Source organism: Euwallacea fornicatus, chromosome 19 (genome assembly GCF_040115645.1).
Source record: "Euwallacea fornicatus isolate EFF26 chromosome 19, ASM4011564v1, whole genome shotgun sequence".
Classification (NCBI taxonomy): Eukaryota; Metazoa; Arthropoda; class Insecta; order Coleoptera; family Curculionidae; genus Euwallacea; species Euwallacea fornicatus.
Genome location: NC_089559.1, coordinates 358,035 through 374,228, shown reverse-complemented (window position 1 = coordinate 374,228; position 16,194 = coordinate 358,035). Strand labels below are relative to the sequence as shown.

Here is a 16,194-nt window from a genome sequence, read left to right as displayed (position 1 = left end):
ACCTTTTTGCTGAGAGTCTGATCGTTTGATTCTCCATTGTGGAGCGTTATTTTGCCGAAGTTACAAGACTTCATTGTTAGTATCACTGGGTGGTGCATTTCGCGCGAAAGTGAGTGTGCATGACGATATTCTAGTTTCTTGGACAACTTTCAATTTTATTTTTGCATTTCCAAGCCATCCAAATCGGTCTGTTATGCGAAAGCAGTTCGATGTAATGGGATTATGGTCAAAAATTGTTCGAAAAGCAGCAATAAACAAATCTTGGAAAAAAAAATTCAGAATGTATTATAGAGGCTATGCACGCCTTTATCCATGGTTAATCTAGATTATAAATCAAGTATTCAGGTCAACTTATTGCGGTATTTTTACAAAGTTAATTAACACAGAAATAGACTTGCAAACAAATACCCACCTAAAATGGCTGCATGGTGTATCAGTGTAAGATTGGACATATGCTCCATGAATTTTTTTGTTAATTTTGTGCTATAAAATATTCGAACTGTCGCGAATAAGGATGCTCTCCACAAGAATCGTCTCAATCATGAGGGAAAGGGAGGAGGTTAAATTAGGGAAGGGTCGCTCCCTCCTTTATTCTGCAAAAACGTGTTTTCAAATTGGAAAAATTCCGAACGAATCCGAAGTTGTTCGAGGAAAGCCGATTTTTCGAGATTCCTTTCTTGCTCTTTTCAGATTTCATTTCAAAAGACATGTTAAAACAACTTTAAAATGCTCATTGCCGTTTTTAATCCTCTACAAGGTGATGCTTTTAGGCTTCCGATCCGGCGTTTAGTTGTTCCGAAACCGTGATCCACTTTGTTTTTCTAAATAATCAACAAATTTCACTTTGCGCTCAGCAAATTCTACTTTTGTTTCTGAATCCAACGATACGTCACACTCACGATTAATTAAACGGTTAAGTGCAAAAACTCTCATTCCCCGTTTTGCGACATAATGTAACGTTGATTTGACATCAGGAGAGGCTTTAAATATAACTTATTCGGATCTGTCGCTAAGTAAACAAGGAAATCGACACAAAAAATTCGTTTGAAATGACTTTTCATGTTCTACCCCCATTCACCAAACGTGAATAACGCCGATTAACAATTTCGTCTACAACATTATTTCAAATCTCTGGAGTTCTCGTTCGATTTGCAATAAGAACTGCAACCTTCAACTCATCATTTCGAAAAGTTTTGCACCAAATCTGATTTTTAAGGAATCCCAGAAGAAAAAGTCCATTGGTGTAATATCGGGCGGTCGCGGTGGCCAATTTGTGACATCTTTAGTAGAAATTTAATTATTTCTAAAATGACTTCTTAAACGTTCAGCATTATGTCTAGAGTTATAGGGAAGAACTACATCTTATTGTGAACCACTCGTTACCGGGCACTGCTAAAAGAAGGTCGCCCAGAATGTCTTCAACTTGGTTCCTTAAGGATTGTCTTTATCTTTCAGAACCTAGAGTTCCCTCGTTGATAATGGGTTAAATAATTCGTGTTCCCAAAATACCACATCACAACTTCAATTTAAAGCTCTGCTGATATCTGAATGTTTGGGTGCGATTTTCATTTTTTGTTCCTCAATAATTATGATTTTTTCCGTTAAAGATGATTTTGTTTGAATGATAACTCTCGTCTACCCACGAAATCTGATCGGGACAGTGATAATCTTCATTATGTTCTCCAGGGGTCTAGTAAACCATTCGTAAAAGATTATTCTTCCAGGAAGAAAGCATGGATATTCAAATTTAACAGCATGATTTCAGAACACAGAAAGGCGTCGCTTTTCTCTGATTTAACCACCTCCTTATCTCTTACGGTTTACAGGATTCCTGTAGAGCGCGTTCTTGCCCGAGACGCCATGTATATGGGATACCTCGAATGGTGCCGAGCAATTCCGAAATTGTCTGTTTTTTTTCATCATTTTGAAGCAGAGCCGGAAGGAAAAGTCAAAATTAGAAAAGAGATTCCATATGATGCGCCTTTCCTGGCTCTATATTCAAATAATATTTACTGTAGGTGTTAGAGCGGTTTCGGTAAGAGTAAATCTCTGAATTAAGCTCCATGACTTAAGCCAATATTAGGATATACCTACAATTTATTTATAAAATTAATGTAATTAGGAATCATGCTCCCACTTTCCCACGTTATTTGCAAATTTGTTAACAACAATACGTGCGTTTCTTGCCTCGTAATGGCTAGAGTTGGTACAAAATCTACCAAGTGTGTCGTTACGTAAAAGGAATGCAATAATTATGGAATTGGCTCTTAGACACCTAATTAACTGCTTTGCATGTTGCATAAATGTCGGTTATATATTATCCACAAATCATGGTTGAAAAAGGCACTATGTAGGCCTAAAAACTAATTTGAAACGGTCGACTACGTTGGCATTATGCTGCCAATAACAGCTACGCTTATTCTTAAATTGCGAAAATGATATTTTCGATTATAATTGGGTTTATTGAACTGAACATGCAAAAAAAATGGATTATTAATAATTACACTGACGAATAATTATGCCATGTAGCGTCAAGTAAAAATGACGGATTGTGGAACAGTTTGTTAACGTCTCCGTTAAGACACGCCTCCTCTACTCGCGCCAGCCAGTCATAAACGTGAAATTTAGAGGTCGCAAATGCTGTTTTGGGGAGCGGACAAATTGGTCTAAATTGTTAGCGTAGGTGTGTCCTTTAAACACCTGTCGCAAATGTAAGGAGATATTGGGCCAAAATAAGACAAAATTTCGTTTAAACTTACATCCTGAATCGCTTCATTTCAAGGTTCGTCTAAAAATTTCTGGCTCGTGCCCACGAGGCGCTATTTTACACAAAAAGAGTAACGCCCGGTAGATTTTTACAATTTTTATATTTATTTTGAATAGAGCCACTGCCACGTTCGTTAATATTTATGACGTATCTTGTTTCGTTTCCGACATTAATATTAAATTTCTAATTCCTGCACATCTCTGAAAAAAATTTGTATGATCTTTTGCGGTCTTCGCCGATTCGGAAGTTGAAAAGTTCAAATTTGTGCGCTTTTTCTAGTATTGAGAAAATATAAAAAGCATCGTTTGAAAGCAGTTGGAGCTTCAAAAAGGGGTTTGCAAGCTTTTTTGTGGCTCTAAAGGAAGCATTAAAGACTGAAAGCCCATGAGGATTTCCAACCACGAGCAACCTCAAATTTAAATTCCGAGACGTAATTCATAGAGACAGCAAAGGTTTGTTAGAAAACAACTAAAGCTTTCTTGAAAAAAAAAAAGAAAATCTTATTCGCCAAACTCTAAATCCTCCAAAAATCTCAGATATGAAGAAGCCCCAAAGTAATTTCCTCGTCCTTCAGAAACCGAAAGTAAGGAGGACGATGAGACATAATTTGAGCATATGTAGCTCCTATGAGAGCTATTTGAAGAGAAAGGCAAGAGGTGAAGAAAACTTAATACGAGGGTACATCAAATATAAATCGGAATTTCTCTCGTGCGACGAGTAGATCATCGGGGGGAACCCGTGGGTCTAAGTGTAATAGATACGAATATCACAAGACCACATTCATTCTGCTTGGAGCCTGAAGGTCGCGTTTTCAGTCAGCATCACCGTGAGCGAGCATGAGGTCCACACTCAGGCTGCACATCATGTTATTATTAAATTTTTCGCACGTAAAGAGGTAAAATCAGCTGAAATCCTTCAAAGCCCTGAAGCACAGAAACCTGTCAAAAAAAACCAGGTATACGAATGGCACAATCAATTTTTGGAGAGACGAAAGAGAATTGGAAAACAGTTGAGCCCCATGCTCGCCGCCCTCGGCCCAATGTGGAGCACAACCTCAGCACCATCCGTCATTTTCTCGGGGGCCATCACCGATTAACCATATTGCAGTGAAGTAGGCATAAGCTATGGAAGCGCCCAATCCATCATTACAGAAGAAGTCAGAAGGCATATGGCCTTCTGACTAATCAACAAAACCAATCGCCAACCTGACTTGGGAAAAGTTGGCAAACATTCGTAGACCCACATAAGAATGGCCTACCTACAGTCCGGACTTATCGCTCCGTGTTTGTCCCCTCGAAATAGGCCCCGCGAAGAGAAAGATTCTGCATCGATGCAGATGTTGAGGCAATTGGTTGCGAACACTCCCCGCTTCTTTTCACGATAACGGCTTTAAGATATTTCCGACACGAAAGGAAAAATGTATTAACATATCAGGACGTTATGTGGAAAAATGATATGTACAGGGTGTCCACGCAAAAACCACCCCCCCCCCTCTCTCTATTTTTTTAATATATTGAAATAGGAAAAAAATTCTAACAAAAAGTTCTTGGAAGTTCATGTAGTTTTTCAAGATAGTTAGTAGTTTTATACAGGATGTTTAATAAACGTGTGCCAACCCAGCATTGCATTTTTTGAATAATTAAGAATTACATTTTTTTGAATATTTAAGTTCCGCGTTTTATTACGAATTCAACGATATATACAGGGTTCCCCATTTAAAGCTGTGATTGATAATTATTCAAAAACGGTGCGTTGTATAAAAAAAGTTTCAAAGAAAAGTTAAGAGGGGGATATATCATGAATATAGTGACTTTTAGCCAAAAGGTCATTTTAAGGTCATTTCAAGGACACATTTTTTTCTCAAACGTCAACTCCGTATTTTTTTTACAGATCCTTGGAGGCCTTCAAAAAATAAATATCTTTTATTTGAACGATTTTTCCATTATATGATTTGTTGGAAAATTATCCTCGATTTTTGTCCAATTTTTAAGATAGTCGAAATCACTGAATTTTTTTCTTTTTAAACAAGTTTTGCAATGCATGTTATGTTTAAGACTCATAACAATCCTTCTATCTAATTAAAAAAGTGATTGTTTCTAAGAAAAAAAAAATTCTTAAATTTCCTCCTGCTAGAGTCCACCTCATAAAAGGGCTGTAAGAAATCGACATTATTTTTTCGACAATTAATCTAATTGTTTTGTGTGAAATTATTAAAAAATTATTCTTTTCACTTTAAAATTCGACAATTGAAATGGATTGCTACACCCTGTATGAAAAGTTAGAAATAATTTTTATTTGTAGAGAGGTTGGAAGAAATGTTAGTCAGGCAGTAGAACTTCATGCTGAAAGATTTCAGGACGAAAGGGCGCCTCGATGGACGACTCTCAACAGTGTCAGTCAAAATTTCAAAAAAACGGAAATTTTGGAAACGGAAAAACGCAATCGCTTGCAAAGTAGAACACACGAAGGCAATCAAATGGCAATTGTTGCAGCTGTTGCCTTCAATCCCCACGTAGGTTATCGTCAAAATGCTGCTGGAGTCGGGAATTTCAAAGACAAGTGCCCAAAGAATTTTGAAGGTGAATAAATACCATCATTACCGCATTTCTTTGCACCAGGAACTACATGAAACTGATTTTGAAAACCGAGCCAGTTTTTGTAATTGGGCAAGGTAGCAATTAAATTAAAATGTATTTTTTCCTTCCACCAACATTACGTTTGCGGACGTATTCACATTCACAAACCGTGGTGCAGTGAATCGTCACAATCTGCATTTTTTGTAGTGCTGTAGCTGCAAACCCACACTGGCTCAGAGAACGTAAACATCAAAGACCATAATCAGTGAATGTATGGTGCGGTATTATTGGGGAATACTTAATTGAACCTTTCTTCATTGAGGAAACTTGAATGGAGAAACATACCGCAATTTCTTGCGTAATAATCTTCCGGAATTGTTAGAGAACGTTTCACTTGTGATTAGACGAGTGATGTGATATCAGCACGACGGCTGTCCAGCCCATTCATCTAGAACGTTCCGTGAGGTTCTGGATGAAATGTATCCAGATCGATGGGTTAGACGGAGCGGTCCACTGGTCTTCTAAGTCGTCTGATCTGACCTCACCAAATTTTTTCCTCTGGGTTTCTTTTAATGGACAAAGCTTATGCAGAAGCGCCAACGACTGCAGACCGAACGAAAGGGAGAATTGAACGTGCGCGTCAATTGATGAACTGCTGGGCAGAGTAAAGAATTCGTCTCGAACAAGAGTTAAGACTGTTCGGAGCAGGAAGGACAATCTTTTGAACATTTGCTTCCACAAGTTCCTCAAATCAAGACTTTAAATTAATAGGTGTACAAGTGGAAACTGAGCATTTTTTTGGTGAAATTAAGCTTCATTAAAAACATAGTTATTGAGAATATTAGTAATCAAAATAATTTCCATAACTGTCTATGGTCTTTTGCCATTTACTGGGTAGATGATGGATGCCCTCGTAATGGAAGCTCAGTGGTTTCGACGAAAAATAGTTATCGAGTCATTTTCGAATATCTTCATCGTTAAAAAATCGTTGGTCAGCTAAATGAGACCGCATGGATCTGAACGAGTGGAAGTCGGTAGGAACCGAGTCTGGAGAATACGCCGCATGCTGGAGTATTTCCCAGCCTAACGAGAAGATGAGTTCCTGGGACCTGGGGTATGCGGACGAGCATCATCATGCAGCAATATCACTTTCCGACTTCCTTGGCCCGTAAATGGTCTTTTTTCCTCCAGAGCATCGCTTAATCTGATCATTGGGGCCTGATAACGGTCAGCTGTAACAGTTTGACCGGGTTCCAGAAGCTCATAGTAAACGACTCCTTTACAATCCCACCAGACACACAGTAAGATTTTCTTGGCATGAACGAGTGGTTTTGCAACTGATGTGGATGGCTGGCCTGGGTCAACCCACGTTTTTCTGCGCTTAGGATTGTCATAGAAAATCCACTTTTCATCTCCCGTAATAATATTATGCAGAAATTTTTTTCTTTTATGCCGAGAAAGCAAGTTCGTGCAGATGTCAACTCTTCGATTTTTATTGTCTTCGGTTGGCTCATGAGGAACCCATTTTCCGGCTTTTTTAATTTTTCCCATTCCATGCGATCGAACTGAAACTGCTGGTTGAGTTACTCCTAACTGCTCTGCAAGCTGTTTTTCAGTTGGGCATTGATTTTCCAACATCCCCAAGCCGAATTAACCATTTCTGTTGTTTCAGCAGCATTTTTTTTCAGTTTAAAACAGAACAACATTGATATTCTCAAATATTGCTTGGAAATGTCCATGTCCCTGTTTACGTTTTGTGCACTGAACTACAGCTCCTGAGCAACTGAAACTTTTATCATATAAAAAGTCATAAACAAACAACACCTGCTTACAATTGCAGGCGAATTGAACGTGTCTAAGTATGTTTTTTTATCGCATATAACTTCATTGCTCAGGTTCTTTTTGTACACCTATTAAATTGTCAAATTTAAAAAAAAATATATTTTTTTAAAGAAATATATATTTTTTTTGATTCGATAGAGGGACTGTTATGAGTTTTAAACGGAATGTGCGTTGCAGAACTTTTTTAGAAAAAAAAATTTAATGATTTCGACTATCTCAAAAATTGGACGAAAATCGAGGATAACTCTGCAGCAAAACGTCCAATGGAAAAACTGTTCAAATAAAAGGTGTCCAGTTTTTAAAGGTGTGCAAATATCTGTAAAAAAATATCGGGTTGCTATCTGAAAAGAGTTGCCCTTGAAATGACCTTAAAATGACGTTTCGGCTAAGTCACTACCTTCGCGACGTGTCCCTCTCTTAAACGGACAATTTTTATCTGAAACTCTCTTTAATGCAACGCACCGTTTTCGAATAATTGTCAATCGCAGCTTTAAATGAGAAACCCTGTATACGTCGTCAAATTCGTAATAAAGGGCCGAATTCAAATACGTAAAACGGTAATGCCCAATTGTTGGAAAAACGCAATATTCAGTTGGCACACGTTCGTCGAACGCCCTGAATAAAATATCATATTATATTTTTCACATTCGAAGAGCCCTAGAGCTTAAACGACAGAATTTTGGACAAAAATACGCGTTTGCTAATTTCATTAGTAAAAACCATGGTTAAAATGTTTGCACTTTCATCTGGGACACCCTGTATAGAAACATGACACATTCGTCTTCTCTAATAAGTAAAGGTAGTTTAATAAAGGATGTACATACGGGGTGGCGCACTCGGCCCTTCGGCTTAAACAAAGATATAAATCAATTTTAGATGTTGCAACAATTATGGCCGATGCTGCGCCTTTCGCTTTTGGATCTCGGCCCAAGAAATAAAAAATCATCTGGTCAATATTTGATTCAAGGTGAAGCGGTTCCGGACATACAGTCACTCAAAAAAGTATTCATACAGCCGGAAAAAAACTCTGTAAACCGTAACTTTTGACTGATTTTGTTCAAATTTTGTATAATGAAAATTCAAGCCGAAACTCAACTTGCGTAATCGAGCAACTTTTGAAAATTTAACTTTTAGGGTGCTTTCCACCGTTTTAAAAACTTCTTGTGCGGTGGAAAATTTTCAATGTGGTTTTAACATTCCTGTAGAGGGGATTTTTCTTCATATTTCCTGAAAATTTGATCAAAATCGAACGATAAATAAGGGAGTTGCAGCTTTTTAAAGTCGTCAAAAACGCCAAAGAGTGACGATTTTCGCGCAAAATGAAATTTTGACGTTTTTGACGACTTTAAAAAGCTGCAACTCCCTTATTTGTCGTTCGATTTTGATCAAATTTTCAGGATATATGAAGAAAAATCCTCTCTGCAAGAATGTTAAAACCACATTGAAAATTTTCCACCGCATAAGAAGTTTTCAAAACGCTGGAAAGCACCCTAAAAGTTAAATTTTCAAAAGTTGCTCGATTACGCAAATTGAGTTTCGGCTTGAATTTTCATTATACAAAATTTGAACAAAATCAGTCAAAAGTTACGGTTTGCAGAATTTTTTTCCGGCTGTATGAATACTTTTTTGAGTGTCTGCATGTTAACGGGGACTTTTCCCTAATTTTTACCTCAGCAATGTCACCTCCAACTTGCGTCTATGCCGAGTACACATCGCCTATAGCAAATGCGCTTCGTACCACCATGGGTCTACCTAATTACTGAAAATTGCGTTTTCATATCTAAAAATGGAAAATAATCGGTGACAATGTGGATCACAGGCAACGTTACTCACTAGTATGGTTATTGGAATATCGCAGGTAAATAGGTAGTATTCCAAGGCCGGTATACTGTTACTTACGAGCAAATAGTATTATTGACGAATATGGGATTTATCGAGAGGACACCCAAACAAGGTTAACTGCATTATTGCATTACACGTTAAAGCCATAGTGTTTAAACAGTTTGGTAATGTGCATTTCTCTGCGGCTTTAAAATGATATTTAAACGACGATAGACTTTACAATAACGTTTCACAGCGTTTATTATCAAACTAAGCAATAAATTATCATCATGTGTTCGCTGACAAGAATTGGCAATAGAAAGTACATAACCGTATAATATCTAAATGAAATGATTAACTTATGCCCATAAGTGCCTGTTTTATCTCGATCGCTGCACACTTTATGCATTGCAGGTTAGACTCTATTCACGGTCTTATTATAGAAAGTATCAATTTTTGCTTGTGCGTTTGTAATACCGAAGTTTACGCTCCGCTTGGGTCTTCCCAGAACCACGTATTTTTAGCCAAGAAAACAATAATTGCCCCTTAAGTTATGTGTAAATATTATTGTATCCTCAAAATCAGGAATGTAAACTAGGAAATGTTTGGTTTCGCTAATGGAATTGACATATACACGAGAGGTTTTATACCTCTGTCTGTTCCGCTTTAGATAGGTCTGCCCATAGAGCAAAGTCCTCGGCAATTTATTCAAATATGGTACCAAAGTCAGGTGCGCGACGTGAAAAACGTAATTTTATTACTGGAGAAAGTTTTTGCCGCCATCAGCAAACTCAATGAACCATGATTGAGAAGCCGATGTTTCTGCTTCATTACCGAGCAAGAGCATATTACGAAAGTGGACAGACATGAGGATTGCCAAGAATAATATTTTATGGAGGATCTATTCAATCCAAGATTTGCTTCGCGGAAATTTTTGAAGAAAATCCCCCTTCGAAAGGTTAAAAATAAGGCGCCAACAAGATTATTATTAAATTTTTTATTACGTAATCAGACATTACCATCATCAATATCGTTCATCATCGTGATATGGACGATACACTGCGACCACCTCGCCTGCCTCTTCTGCTCTCCGCGCGTCTTCCGCATGAGGCCTGCTTCCAATATGGATCCCTTCGTCTTTGAGACGTATTCGACTGCTTCCCTCGGACCCACCGTCACTGTTTTACCGCCTGTGTCTTTTTCCATACCTCGGAAGAAGCTCTCATCACGGTCTGGCTGATTAACTGATGTTGACCGCTGAGGTTATCTCCCCAGTCTTTGCTCTTTTGGCATTTCTCACATGAAGCCTACACGTGAAATGATTTTTTTTTTCTAATTTGAGACATATCTGTGCGTATTTGAGCTCTGGTCGTTGCGCACGCCATCGTTGCCATCGCGGTCTGGATGATTGACTAATAGCGTCCCACTGCGACCACTTCACTTGGTTCTGCTCTTCCTCTGGTTCCTGATTGAAGCTCGTTTACTCCAGAGAACTCTTTTTGCTTTAAAACACGTTCCTTCAGGTCTCACCTCCTTCCGTCGCAAGCGACACCTTTGTCATGCCGCATATGATCTGTCTCATGTCTCGCAAGGAATTATCATCATGTTCTGGAACGTTGACTGAGAATGATGCACTACAACCAGTGCGTCAGCCTCCGTTCTTCTTATGACTTCTGCTTGAACCCCATTTGCACTATGGATCTTTTGGCTTTGAGGTGCATTCCTCTATGTCTCACCTCCATTGTCGTACAATGTGTTATCGACTTTTTTACACGTGAATGTCACCGAAATGGAGAAAATTAATCATTTTAAATTTAACGAAAACGCGGAAAAAAGGTCACTTGGAACGAGCAAAAACAATGCAAATGATCATTAGGATCTCCGGCCTGGTTGTTGCCAGCAATGAGATACAATGACGGTTTGAAATATTTTGATAGGTATCGAATATCTACAGAATTGACGCCATCTGCTCCACGAAAAGTTGATGTATAAATCATTATATAAACACAATACATAGTAAACTTAACGGTCGATGACATGTGGGATGGTTAGTGAACTTAATGATGATATTTGCAACACCCATACGTAATTAACCACCAGAGATGAGACTGTGTCTTGAGGCAAGTCATTAACCTTTGGTTTTGCTAAGTATTGTTAGTTAAGTGTGTACCTACATAGACATATTGAACCGCAACCTGCTTACAAACTGCCCAATGCCAGCTATTAGTTACCTAAAAGCTTTTTGCAGAAGCGAACAAACTGACAATTTTCTTGACAACCAACTGGCTTGCGTTGCGCAATTATTGCCCAAGATGACTACTTTATTGACAAAGATAGGAAAGACAATATAGAAATTTTCACACAGGGATTTTACGAAGCTACGGCCACATACTGAGGGTGGATAGACATCTAAAATATACTGAAAAGCAGCCAAAATGAGGGCCTTGGCCTGACTCCTTTTTGAGATGAAAGCATTTTAATAAATTTCGTGGGAAACCAGATTTTTTCTTATTTAAACGTGCTATTTCTCCGCTTCCTACCCCGTAAAACACAAAAACGGCTGAATTTTTAAAATCCGCGTGAAATTTCCTATAAGACATGTCGAAAAATGTTCGTTGGTAAATGTGCCTTTTTGAGCCCAACGTAGCCGAATAGAGAAAAAGAATATCTGAAAATCCATATTTCTTGGTATTACTCAATGGTAGCTCGCGCAATGACTTTTACAGCTACCTCGTTGGGGGATTTCATCAAAGTTGCTCTATTTTTTATGCTATTAAAGAATAAGCCCACTTTTATGTTTTGTGTTTGTTATTTTTAACTGTTTAAAGCAGAATTTTCGGGGGAAAGATTGTTAATTCTTCAAAGTGAGTATATCATTTAGGGTATATTAAATAGAGCAACTTTAATGAAAACCCCAAAGAGCCATCAGGAAAGTTCATTGCACGAGCTACCATCGAGTAATACCAAGAAATATGCAGTTTCGGATTTTTCTATTCTCCAGTCGGCTACGTTGGGCTCGAAAGCGCACATTTGCCAACAAAAACTATTCTATACGTCTTATAGGAAATTTTACGTGGACTTTAAAAATGTGCTCGTGTTTGTGGTTTACGAGGCTGGAAGTGGAGAAATGGCAGGTTTAGAGTTTAAAAAGTCTGGTTTTAGACGAAATTTATTAAAATGCCTGTGTCTCGACGAAGAGCCCCAATTCTGACCGCATTTAGCTGCATTTTAGACCGTCTATCTACCCTCGACCTATAGTTCTTTCATCCAGAAATACTCCGTAGAATCCTAATGCGTATAGAGGGTGGTCTATTTAAGGGCCAGCTACGAATCAACCGACAGTTTCAGCACTTCGGAAAAGGACGATGAAAAGAGTCGACTGACAGCACTAATGTGAGGACGCACCCCGATCTGATTAAACCATCGGCCGGTTGTTTCTATTACGTAATCTATGACGGCCCCACGAGCATGCGCTCTGTACGCAGAACTCTTAGGAAGTACATATGGCAGTATGCGAAAAGTGACAGTGACAAGTCCGCGAAAGAGCTGCGTATGTATTTATCGAATTCATCAGAAAATAAATCAAAGTAGAAACGTCGAAATTGTGCATGTTCGAAAATATACCCACATGTGGCCTGGGAAAAATGAAAAGAAAGCTCCTCAGTCTTTTGTGAAAAAAGCCATTCTCTCTAATTTCAGGTGTGAAGTCAAACCTTATGGTCCGCAGAATTGACTGAATTTATAAATGAACGAATTTGTAAGAAAGCTCAATAGGATTCGAACAAAAATCAAGAGATATAATATTTGGTAATAGCTCGAAGAACTTGGGGAAACTATTAAAATTCCTCAATGGCGTACGCGGAAATTTCTCTAAAGGATTTTACGGACCGTGACCTCAGAAAATACACTATCGTGTGAAATAGTTGGGGGCAATTTACTTTCTTATTAAGTAGCGTCTATTGCCTAATCAGCATATAAAATTTAAAAGCTCTAGTGACAGTGAATCAAGCACAATATAATAAAAACCCAATTTTTTCGTAACTTTTAACACTCCGAAATTACGCTACCGATCGAGATCGGACAGATATTTACATGCACGTTTTTCTTCATCTTGCGCTAGAGAATATCTACGTGAAAAAGTGCCATGCAATTTTAAAATACCCTGTATTTCTTCGGACATGCACCGCATGTCTCTGTGCCTACTTTGATTGAATGGAAAATATTGTGCAATTTCACGGCCGTTCTACCTGTGTAAGGCATTATTTCCAAATGAAATGAAAGGAAAACATGTCTTCAGATACACGCAACATGACGTGGGTGGACCTACTGTAATGAACAACGGCCTGAAGAAGCCAACAAGTAGAAACAGGTGTTTCGGTGTTGCTTAAAATAACCTTTTCATTTCTACTTGAATGCTCGACTCCTGTGCAAACATGCCACCAACTTTGCTGACTGATATCTGCCAGTGGTAAAATTAATGGATTTTTTATTACAATCAAGCATGCAATAAACCTACTTCCCTAGAATAAATATAGGCAAGTTTGAAATCCCGTAATGGAACCTACATAATTTAACACTTAAACAGGTACTTGTTGAAAGAATCATATTTCTCTGCTAACATAGACAGGAGCATAATAAAATCGGATACAATGGCTGTAATTACATGGTAAGGACAGTTCTTGCGACCAGGAAATAAATCCAACAGGTCGTTAAGGTGCGCGTTTTGCCTATGTAATTTCAGTAGTTTTCTACTTTCCATTCTATGTAGTGTGGTCAAGTCAGACATAAAAAATACAAAAATAGATATGAACCTCTCTGTTCTTAGCGTCGGAATTGTCGTTTCCATCCTTATCTCGTTTTTTCTTGCAGCAGCAGCAAAATAGGCACATGATCCACCGTGTGACAAAATACCATGGGTAAATGTAACTATTAGGAACTGGCTAACCGGTTTCAAAGCAATCCGAATCAAAAGTTGCCCGGTTGAATACTAATAAATAAAAAAGCTACACATTGGGACAAGGACGCTCGGATTTGCGTGATGCTTTTCGCGCATCACCGTCTTTAAAAACTGCCAAAAATTGGTGTTGTTGTTGCGATTACGTAAACTCTAAAACTGAAATCTATTTCTTTCCGATATTCGATATCTGCTGCTGCCGACCTAAAGCAATATCACGCTTAATGCCTGTGATTATCAGAAGCTTAACAATAAACAGAAACAGAGACGTTAAATAACAATACTCCGAATCGGCTCAATAATAATTTTGCATTGGCTGGTATTAATACATACCGTGAGATCCAACGAATAAAAGTTCAAAACATGTGATTGAGGCAAAGTCAAAGTCCGAGCGTTATCACTGCAGGCGCGCGATAAAGGGGCTGCCCTCTATCATCGTCTTTTTTCAACAAAAACAAATCACAGTCGATGCCGTTAAAACAATACAAGCAGCACGATGCGAACGCCCATAAAGCAGTCTTCGATTTGTTTATAAACAAAAGATCGAAGCAGGAAAACTACTCTTGCTTAGTAAGGCGAATCGCTACTGAAACAGAGTGAATGTGAACAAGAAAGCATCGCCGCCGCTGGCTGGTTTCTTGTGGCGGTGTTGCGGTCCCTCATTTTCTCTCTGTGCTAGAGGGGTGCCTTACCACCTGTTTCCTTCTCGCTCGGCAGTCGGCAAAAATTGATTTTGTGTTCTTTTTTAAATGCGGTTATTATTCATGAAAGGGGTAGCAATAACCCCTCTTGAAAGCCGTTTTATATATCTGGATAGGGGTTGGCGCCACTTAGTTTAATCGCAGATTATCGCCAAATAAAACAAATTTATTATTTTTCTCCTACATAGATGTTCCAACTTTTATATAAAGAATATGTGTATATACAGATAGTAATCATGTATCCAATAAAAGTAATTTCAATTCTCAACAAAAACATATATTTATATGTAAAATACTAATAGAAGTACATTCAGCATTACATAAAAAAAATACTTAAGGCATAATTTATTGGTTTAATACCGACAGCCAAGTCAATTATAATGTCTTACCTTCACTGGTCTGTAATATACTCATGGAGAGCTTCTCATGCAGACCCTCTTCTTGAAGGAAATGTTCCGCATCAACATGCTTAATATAGGACAAAAACACATTGTAAAGCATTGTTACTGCATTAATGTAAAAAACTTGGTATTTCACAGGTACAAAGTAGAAATTGATAAACTGAGTGGGCACCCACACACACCAATCTACCTAGAACACAATAATTCCCGTTAAAACAACTTTTAATTTTAATATAACTTATGCCAAAACTTACAACATAAACATCTACAAACTTAGCTAGAACTTCATCATTCATCTGCTCCAAACGCTTCATCTCCATCATTCCCATACTATAAAAGAATGCAGCAATGCACACTGGGGACATAAAGAATTGGTCCAATCCAATTTTAATCAATACTGTTGATAGATCCCTTTTAGGCATAATTTTTGCTATGTACAAATAGTAATAGTGGTGTATGGGGCCTAGGCCCAATCCCACAAGGAACATTCTAGCTAAAATAGCGCTGTTAAAGGCTGGCACAAGAAGCCAATCAACAGAATTTTACTCATTCGACCATAATCATAGCGTTTCAAGATTTTTCTTTGCCTGTACTCAATTTCTTGCTGGCAGAGGTCGCCCAGCCACATAAGAACACCGGAACTTATAATATTAGTGTGCAACAAGTATTTACCAAAAACTAGCGTGTGGAAGGTACGAATGGGGCTCAATTTGGGGGGTGAAACTGATATATCTCGAGTCAGAGGTCTGTGGCAGTTTTTTAGGCATTTTAGGCAACGATGTATAACGAACATACTCTCAATAAGTAAAGTCAAGCAAGTTTTTGGGATTTTTAGTTAGAAAAATAAGTTAAAATTATCCCAATTCATTGAAAATTGATTTTAAATTTGGACTCAAAAGAGGGAAACTGAGAGTCATAATTTGAGGTTAGATCGGCATTGCTTGTCATGTTAAAAAATTAAGAAAGTGCAAAGTATCATTGATTGACAAATACTGATGTAATCTTTGTAGACATTCAATCGATATTTTTTTGTATGATTTTTGTGCTTCTCCTCCTTCACTCTAAAATGAGAATATTTAGGAATAATTTATTTTAATAATTTAAAAAAATTATAAAATTTGACTTTGATATA

The 16,194-nt window shown here is 37.9% G+C and overlaps 2 protein-coding genes across 2 annotated transcripts in view; both read right to left on the bottom strand.

Annotated features, from left to right (window-relative positions):
- Window positions 1-14,095, bottom strand: part of LOC136345423 (protein FAM107B) — a 28,233-nt gene extending 14,138 nt beyond the window's left edge. Inside the window, exon 1 of the mRNA XM_066293723.1 lies at window positions 13,818-14,095. Coding sequence (XP_066149820.1) covers window positions 13,818-13,895 — 78 coding nt within the window. The 5' untranslated portion in view covers window positions 13,896-14,095. The remainder of the gene's footprint in view (window positions 1-13,817) is intronic.
- An 827-nt stretch (window positions 14,096-14,922) lies between these two features.
- Window positions 14,923-16,012, bottom strand: LOC136345422 (mpv17-like protein 2). The gene is made up of 3 exons (XM_066293721.1): window positions 15,609-16,012; window positions 15,317-15,555; window positions 14,923-15,252 (listed from the first exon to the last, which is right to left on the bottom strand). Exons 1-3 carry the CDS (start codon window positions 15,853-15,855, stop codon window positions 15,037-15,039), a joined length of 702 nt encoding a protein of 233 aa, XP_066149818.1. The 5' UTR covers window positions 15,856-16,012; the 3' UTR covers window positions 14,923-15,036.
- Window positions 16,013-16,194: the final 182 nt, after the last annotated feature.

Excerpts from the sequence above, each read along its gene's own strand:
- LOC136345422 (XM_066293721.1), bottom strand. The coding sequence starts at position 15,855 with ATGTTCGTTATACATCGTTGCCTAAAATGCCTAAAAAACTGCCACAGA. Across the intron at positions 15,556-15,608 it reads CTATGATTATGGTCGAATGA|CTAGAATGTTCCTTGTGGGA; the intron begins GTAAAATTCTGT and ends GCGCTATTTTAG. Across the intron at positions 15,253-15,316 it reads AGTTTGTAGATGTTTATGTT|GTAGATTGGTGTGTGTGGGT; the intron begins GTAAGTTTTGGC and ends ATTGTGTTCTAG.